At 30.8% G+C, this 9,493-nt stretch overlaps 1 protein-coding gene across 1 annotated transcript; it reads left to right on the forward strand.

The window, feature by feature from the left end:
- Positions 1 to 376: 376 nt before the first annotated feature.
- On the forward strand, positions 377 to 7,771 carry Smp_132670.1 (myosin regulatory light chain, putative; the record flags this gene model as incomplete). The annotated part of the gene is made up of 7 exons (XM_018791986.1): positions 377 to 388; positions 4,203 to 4,391; positions 4,449 to 4,524; positions 4,582 to 4,683; positions 5,222 to 5,300; positions 5,344 to 5,392; positions 6,356 to 7,771. The coding sequence occupies 7 exons, from the start codon at positions 377 to 379 to the stop codon at positions 6,449 to 6,451; spliced, it is 603 nt and encodes a 200-aa protein (XP_018644892.1). The 3' UTR covers positions 6,452 to 7,771.
- Between the last annotated feature and the right edge of the window lie 1,722 nt (positions 7,772 to 9,493).

The following is a 9,493-nucleotide window of genomic DNA, read 5'->3' on the forward strand; positions in this document are numbered from 1 at the left end:
ACTATTTAATTCGAGTTACCCAGTTTTCTCCCAGTAGAAGGGCTTCTGGAGCCAGTAGCTACAGTATTATCAGGTAGGAGGTTGGTTGATTGCAATTTGAAAAATAATGTGGTAGTTCAAGTGCTAAGAGGTGAAACAAATTTGATTGGATTATACATGAAAATTTTTGGGAAATCTACACAGTTAAAAAGTGGAATATTATTGACTTTTTTTCAATAATATAATACAAATCTTTCATTGATATATTTTACTGGAACGCCCACGTCTCAGCAATTCAATGTAGATATATATATATATATATATTTATGGAATAAAAATTCCTTAAATTTTAGAAGCATCATTTTGTTTTGCATTAGTTGCTCTGTGTTAAGTTAACATGGGAGAAGAAGTAAGTTAGATTTTGATAACCATTATTATATCATAACTATTATTTTTATCCTTTCTTCTACTTTAAAAATGATATTGAATAACAGGCAAGTAGAGTTGAGTGTTAATTTAAATATAATTAATGATCAGAATGGTGTAAAGAAAAGCTAAGTATATCTAATTGAATTATTGCTATTCGTGATAATGGGTGAAAGTTTTTCTCATATTAGATCTAATTACATAACAACGATAAATTGTTCTCATTCAGTAACTATCTTGAACCCAATACTTTTATTAGAGACCAAAATCTGTTATGACTGTATAGAAAAAATATAGAGAGGAAAGTGAATGTAATTCTGTCTAACAAAAAATATGTGTATTAAGAAAGATTTCATCTACGAAAACTAAACAGTGTTATCCATTGAACTTTTGTGAAAGAAATTCTACTGTTCCAGTCGTACAGCTTTAAAACCAAATTATTAAGAAATGAAATATCATACGTCATTATATATAATTTCCTCATACCTTCTGATAATCGATAGCCTCATCCCCCTAGGTAGATACTTGATAGTTAAACTTACTTTCTATAAGAATACTTCGATTTTACTTGGGTTATTTGTTAATAATGTGTTGAATAATAGATAAACAGGTCATTTTACTAAGATGAATAAATCTTTTCAGGAACTTGTGGTTTTTCTGAGATTTATTTTCCTTCGAGTGGTTTCTTTTCTTTCACAAAAGCAACGGTTAGTCTTTCTTCCTGTTGAATGTCAAGAGACACTTAAGCAGCTAATTATCCGTAATATTTGGACAGAAATGCTCAGACTACAAGCATTCAAATATTATTAATGACATTATAGAGATCTAAATTTTAAAGGCTTACATTTTTGATAGCTTTTAAGAAAATGAACTGATACCAGTCAACTAGTTATTGTCATTTAGCTGGTAATAATTGTTATTAAAATCTTTGTTTTCAGGGTAGATAGGAAATTCCAATACAATTAGTCAAACGTGACACCCTAGATAATTGAAAAAATAGAATAAAATTTGATTTAATATTCATCAACTATAAATTGTTTATGAGATTACTGGAAAAATCATTAGGCTGGATTCATATGTGTCAATGAGATGACAGATCTCACAATATTGAGCAAACCTGATTGATTAGACCAGAGGTGGGAGCACTAAAACAAGTGGTAACCCCCGGAAATATATTCGAAAGTGACCACGAATGAGGTAACTAGTGTTCAAAACCCAATTCAATATCCTTTCAAAACAACGTTTGCTGATGAAGTACGCTAATTTCTCGACATTAGTAACAACCAGATTTTAGAACTTAACAATAATTTTTCGAAATTAGAAATAAGAAAGATTGGTTCAGCGAAGAGTTCTCTTTTCGGCGAAATTATTTTCAAATCTGTACAATCGCAAATATATATATATATACTTATTTTTCATCTTGAAAATAAATATGCAGTGAAGAGGACTTTTTGCCGAACCAATCTTTCTTATTTAATGTCTCAATGGGTGTATTGTGTTTTCAATATTTCTCTACGATTTCAAAAAATTCAAAACAGATTTATTTGTTAACTTACCTGTACTTTTTATAAGGAGAAAAGTAAGCATGGATCCCAAAAGCCTGAAAGCTAGTAACTATCTATATAAACGTTTTATTCGTGAGAAATCATTAATGTTGATTACTGCAGAGTTGTTTATTAGTTTATCAATAATGGTTCATTACTAGAAATGTTTGGTTGTTTTGTTTGTAAGCGCAACCAGGTAGTATCTTCTGAAAAAGATACCAGTATTTTAGATCGGTAAACCGAAATTAACTGTTTAACAACTAGCCTAATTATTAATTTTTTTAATGAGAATTTTTACTGTTATCTTTAAATAAGATGACGAAACCGATTAAAACTATTGAAAAAAGCATTGTACATTGAACTGAATATGACTTTTATATTAAGTTATTGTTTTCAATTCTTTGATAATTAGGATTTTCAACGAAAGTAAACAAACAATTTTAACTACTGAATTGTTTTATTAGATGTTCACTTGTGATTTCCTGTTTACTATTTATCAAAATAAGATAACGGAAATTCGAAAATCCCTTATTTAGAACCTCATGATTGCACTTCTGTTATTACTTTAGACGAAATCATTACTTTATCATAGGACTAATCGTATTTTTATCGTTACAGTTACTGTTATCACATATCACTTGTGAATACATAACAAATGTTTAAGCAGACAGATGGATTATTGTTTTATTAAGCGCTGAAGTATACTTGCTTACGAGGTTTCATAAAATTTTTGTTTAGAATATATATTGTCGCTTTGCAGTATGCTAGTTAATTGATCTTATTTGAAATGGTAGTAGTAGTCCTGTTTATTTCACTGAAACTCTGTTCAGCCAATAGATGAATACATAAAATATACTATACAGAATATTTGGATAATACTAGTATGACTAAAAATCGCTAAGAATATTATCAATCAATCCTGAATAGCTTCCAACTTTAATATTATTCATTTATTTGTCGTTATTCACTTTTTTTCCGTTTATATTCTTCACTATCTGACTATTTATACACTTCTTACTATACAATTTTAATAAATTTTATCGATTATCATCTGTGTTGAACTAGTGAATGGAAATTTAATCATTTTATTACTCTTCTAGCAACTAGTACATCTACGCTTCTACTTAAAGCTCGCTTTTTTAAATCTATTATATGTAGCTATGCAGTCTACTTCATAGTGTGCATTGACTCAAATTACCTTTATTGGTTAAATATTTTCATACATCTGTATAAATATTCCTGAATATTATAGTAAAGCCTGATAACGAACTAGTTGTATGTTGTTCTAGTTTTCATGATGGTTATAATTAATATTTTATTTAATTATCGCATACTTAAACTAACCGCTTTATATAGTGTTCATTTAAATAAGAATTCACATGCATATAACTATGTGAAAGTAATCAGTATATCAATGGGTAATCAAATAGAATTACTTACTTACTTACGCCCGTTACTCCCAATGGAGCATAGGCCGCCGACCAGCATTCTCCAACCCACTCTGTCCTGGTCCTTCATTTCTAGTTCTATCCAGTTTTTGTTCATTCTTCTCATGTCTGTCTCCATTTCTCGGAGTAATGTGTTCTTTGGTCTTCCTCTTCTCCTTTGGCCTTCAGGATAAGTAATCGGTATATCAATGGGTAATCAAATAGAATTTCAATCTATTTATTCGTTTTTAACGTCATTAATTATCTAAACAATATACTTTTTTAACATCAGACAAATACCTGTAAGAGTTTGACTCAATAGTAACATTTACATAACTGAATAATTATTTTGAAGAAATTATTAGCTTTTTCATTCATACAACAAATTATAGGTGGGTGAGTTTAAATGGAATAAATTACTTTGGATCCTAGAAAGTTGATGTTATACAATGAAAGTAAACTTCTTATAAGTAAAAATTTATAAAATTAGTCTTATTACACCATCCAATATTCAAGTTACCTCTTATCATTCTCACCCATACTAGGAAACCAGTCTCTTAATCAAATTTATTTCAGATAAATTATGATAGAGAAAAGAGTCATTTGACCTAAACTGATACAAGTCTAATATAAATTATATAGTCACTTGGAAAATACAGATTCCTATGAGAGATATCTTCATCCTTTTTCTAAGTGAACTAGTTAAGTGTTAAAATCACATGTTAATTACAGGTGAGCTATATCATCAATAACAAATTAAAGAGTTCTATACAACATATAAACCCATTTTTCTTCTTCTTCTATAATTCCTTGAAAATCATTTTAGAAAAAAGAAAAGAAAGAAAAGAAAGAGAAAAAGGAGAAAAAAGAAAAAGAAGAGGATGCAGGAGCTCCAGCAGAGGATAAAAAAGAGACAGCGAGTAGTGGAGGCGGTGGTGGTGGTAAACGAGCTCAAAGAGCTACTTCAAATGTTTTTGGAATGTTCCCTCAGAATCAAATTCAAGAATTTAAAGAGGTATATCTTTAATCTATCTAGTTTAATAATAAAATAAATATCCATATGAATGGTTAGGCCTTTTCGTTGATCGATCAAAATCGTGATGGATTTATTGATATTGAAGATTTAAAAGATATGTATGCATCATTGGGTAAGAGTTAACTTTGAAATGTTCAAATTAAAATCAATGTATTTTTAATTTATATAGGTCGGACACCAACTGATAAGGAATTAAAAGAAATGTTAGATGAATCACCTGGCCCATTGAATTTCACAATGTTTATCAACTTATTCGGTGAAAAACTAAATGGTAAACTCTTTTTAGTTGACTCAAGTTAAATAATTCATGTTTATTTTTTTAACGAACTTACTATATTTTAGCAGTTGAATTCACGATTGTCAATCTAAGCTAGACTACCATTGAAAACCTGGACTGCCGTTTCGTAATAGTGTGAGACTACTCAGCAGTTTACATTCGTAATCCCATACTAGTATGAAACGGACGTCCAGTGCTTCCAGGTTTTCAATGGTGGTCTAACTAAGATTGACTAATGAATTCAACTGTTAAAATACTAAAATCTTCACAAATCCCCATACTGATAAACTATAGTAGTTAATTGAAGTGATTTTGTGGAGAATTTCGGATACTGACAAAACTTATATCTGTAATAGAACCTTAAGGTCCCGAGTTTGGTAATGTGTGAGATCATGACTGCTATTAGTATTGTTTACCTGTTTATTGCTCCTTGATTTATAAGATTCACATACAGACTTCAATTCATTTTAAAACTGACCATTAAAATTATAATCAATAAACTATCTTTTCACAATTTTTTTATGTGTTTCAGGTACTGATCCTGAAGATGCACTACGTAATGCTTTTGCAATGTTTGATCCAGGAAACAAACGATATTTAGAAGAAGAATAGTATGTGTTTTATAACTTACAATTAATCATAATCATATTTTAGTATTAAAGATCTTTTACAAAATATGGGCGATAATTTTTCTGCTGAAGAGGTGAGTGATTGAAACTGAATAGTAGTATTTTCTTTGAATAAGTAATCGTATAGTAATTTGTCATTTAAGTTTTAGAATTCGAAATTATTTAGGTTAAATAAAACAGATGTAAGTTAAGGAATGTATTATTAAAGAACAGCTTATAGCGAACGAGAACACAAGTGGGGACAACCGAATGAATATCAATGCGAAATTATAGAACCTCTTACTAAAATATGAGAACCATATAGTAAATACTTCATTTGCAAAATATCAGTCAATAGTCCCAGACTTCATTGTTCTTTCATTTCCACACCAATCATTCTCTTTTCTTTGATCTTCTTAACCTTCTTCCGCCAGACATTTCACTTTCGATCGACGATACATACTACTTATATCTGTCGACATCAGTAGCACACAGCACAAGGTAATGTATGAAATAAATAAATGAATAAACCAATGCACATGTAAACTATTTTTGCCAATTAATCTTGCAACTAGACTCCATTTTCTAAAATGTAATATAACATGGATTTATGCTAATAATTATATTCTAATTATAATGTTTGCATACCGAGCTTCAAGTATTTATTCTTTGGTAACTATGTCCAAAATTCAAATTGACTGCATATTTGAGGGTACGGAAGAAAATTTTTGTGACTACAGAACGAAGTTTGTACTATTTACCGATTTTATTCTAAAATTTCCTTTTACGTATTTATCAATGTAGTTACAGGATAACTTCCCATTCAGATTATACTCAGAATAGTGTTTTTACCAACCCTTATTTACATCATTGTTTAAAATTAGAGAATACTAAATTGAGTGCAGTTTATTTCATAAAGCCATAAGGATTTAGACTAAGATTAGAGAACATTGGACAACTATTTAACACAAATTTTAAAAACTTTTCACTTATTTAAATAAATTTGAATAGTAATTTAAATATATGTCATGCAAACATTTTATTTCCTCTCTATGTAGATAAGACAAACGTGGAAAGAAGCTCCAATCAAAGAAGGCAAATTGGATTACGATGGATTTGTAAATCTCATAAAGAGAGGCAATCAAGACATTTAGGACTAACATTTCCATAGAAAGGGTGAAAAAAACTAAATTCATTCCCTTGCATATTCAGTCCCTTTTCCATTTATTATACCTTAATCAATAAATTTCCCCTATTTTCACGCCATACCAAATACATGCTTTCCCTCCTCTGTTTTGTTTTAGTTTCGAAAATATTGATGTATGTATTAGATTTCTTTTATCTTTAATAGTTCATACTCTTATTATTATTCTGCATGATTAGTATATTATGTATGAGAGCTATTTGATTCGTTATTTTCTGATGGGAAGTCTTTTTAGTTTCATTTCCATTGATTGAAACCTTTCCAGCTTTTGTCAACTATTCATTCCGTGCTGTGCTTTAGTTGTTGTGACCTTTACAATCTAACTTATGAGATGAAGCGTATTAACGGATCCATTTATAGTTGGACAAGGACAGATAATAGTTATTTTCAGATCTGTTAACTTCTGGTGCTCGATTAATCAAAAAGCCTTATGTTTCATGATCAATCTGCTTACTTCGTCATTCAAAAACCGCCATTCTGCCATTGGTTATACTTATTTGAAAACGACCAGGTTCTTAATGGACCAGATCTCTATAGTCTTTGTGTATCTATTCTTCTTGTTTTTGAATATCTCTTCACTTTATGCTATTCTTAAAAAGTGTGCTTGAAAAAAGAAACTTCGATTTAGCATTGAAACCTTTCGTCACCGATTCTCGTATCAAGCATTTACTCAAAGGAGAGGACATTCCATTCAAATGTCCAAGTTTGTGTTTGGTTTATTGGCGACACAAAATGGTCCTTAGCATATACATTTTTCAGGAGCATAGACTTACAAACAACACGAGAAATGTTTCTAGTTTTCTCAAGAAAAGCCTGGACGGTGTATATCGTAGGTTAATTTCAGTAGCTAATAAACAATATCAATCATTGGGCAAAAGTGAAATGAATATTTTTTTCTGCTGGAGACTAACTAATTTCGTTGTGTTATTCTCCATAAATTAAGCGTTGATCTTGAACGGTGATGATCCCAGGTAAATTGAATATCACTGATTAAGGTGTTTTCAATATGGGTTGGTTCATTGCAATCGAAATGATTTTTTTCATATAAGAATAAAATATTTATTCACATTACTTCCTATATGTGTGCTTGATGTGACAACCCCTTTTCTTAAACTTTCAATGTTTGTTTCTTGTTATTTATATGAATGTTCTGTCCCTATGTATTACTTGTACACACTATTATATGAAACTGTTGAGTGTTATCCACGTTTTATTTCTTTCATTTTTGCTTTACAATTGTTTCAATACACTAATCATTTAGTTAATTTGATCGAGCGATGATTTTTAGTTACCTGTGTTATGTATATGAAGGATAAGTATAGCAGATTAAACGAAAAAATTGGGATGTTCAACATCGAACAAGACATAGCTGTGATAGACTGTTACATGTAATAATTTACTGAATGAAAATGGGATAAACAACGAAGAGGCTTCTTAAATTAATATTTCAAGAATCTTTGAACAGACGTACCGACAGCTAGATTTTTATGTGCATATGAAAATTTCTTCTTCAACTGTTCAAAAAAATCTTCAAAAGTACTATGATAACTATAGTTTGCGGCGATTCACTGGCAGAATACCCTCGTTTACGAACGACTTCAATATGTCGTGAAAGACTTTTATACCGGAAACGTGGCCGAATAGAGTTAATGATTTTACCAGAACGACGGCACGTGTTAACAAGATTAGATCAGGAAGAAACACGGTTGGACCATTAACATACCAGCCAGCACATAGCGTGACATTGAATAAGTGGCGTGAGTAGTAAAAATTATTGTAAAAAATCAATGCGCCAGATCAATTTTTTACTCAGTTCAATAAATATCAAAATGGTTATTTGAAAAAAGCATTTTCACCTAATATCACATTATTGTAACTTGTGGCCGAGTAGATGCCATGTTAATAAGACCGCCAATCAGAGAGCAGCGAATTATCGATTGGAACAGTGACACACGAAAACCGTACGAGCAGTCTAGAGTACGTATCGGTCCTGCTTCTGCCTGGCCCAGCCAATTGAGTCCAGATCAGCCTCTGCGGTATGAATCATTATATTTCAAACATATTGAGTTTATATAACAATCAAGCTGACCAGATCGTACCAATAAAATAGAAAATAACATGTGTACAATATTTAGCCAAATGTGGCTGTGAATAGGAGGAACAGTAATTAATGGACTAGGGATAACTCAAGAATAGTAAATCGTATAATAATAATCTATAGATTAAAACAAAGTTTATAATAAGAAGGACACGAATCTGAATACTTTAGTTATTTAGCAATTATACCATAAAAAATATATGCATAGTATTGGTTCACAAATAGATTCCAAAGTTATCATTCATTATCCTTATCGAGGCATAACATATATACAAATGGAAATGCATGAATCATCGAATCAATTAATCGACTAGTAGTAAGGCTAGCGAAATGAATATTTGCTTAAGCAGTAAGCAGCGCTCAAGCGTACATAATAAAGGTACAGTAGTATAGATAGGTTGTTGTTGTTGTAGGAATGACTATCCGTTAAATAAATTAACAAAAGGGCTTAACCAAATTAGATGTGAACAAACTCAATTGTACGTGAGCTGCTATAGTTCTTCTTGAGCACCATGTGTAAAGGAGAAGCCTGTGGGCTACTGGATTGTTATATGAAGACCAACTTCATTACTTGTTCAACTCCCAATTTTGCTATCTTCAGCTAATCTAGTGATATTCTACGCCATCTCGCACACATTGGTTGACGCGCGAGAGTTATACAAGGCTTTGTATGGTGCGATATTCTGTCACTTCGGTAATCAGTATTTGTAATACAATCGAACAGGACATCTGTGAATAGATTTTTGTCAGTATTACAATATAAGTACTGAAAAGCTCACTATTAGCAGTTGTAACGTGTACGTAGCACGGATGATCCTGCATATAACTTTCTTTTCGTTTATGTCAAATAGGTTATAAACACCGGGAAACTAAACCCCAAGAATCGTTTTCTTA

The sequence above is a fragment of the Schistosoma mansoni genome, assembly GCF_000237925.1.
Source record: "Schistosoma mansoni, WGS project CABG00000000 data, chromosome 1 unplaced supercontig 0010, strain Puerto Rico, whole genome shotgun sequence".
NCBI classification, from domain to species: Eukaryota; Metazoa; Platyhelminthes; class Trematoda; order Strigeidida; family Schistosomatidae; genus Schistosoma; species Schistosoma mansoni.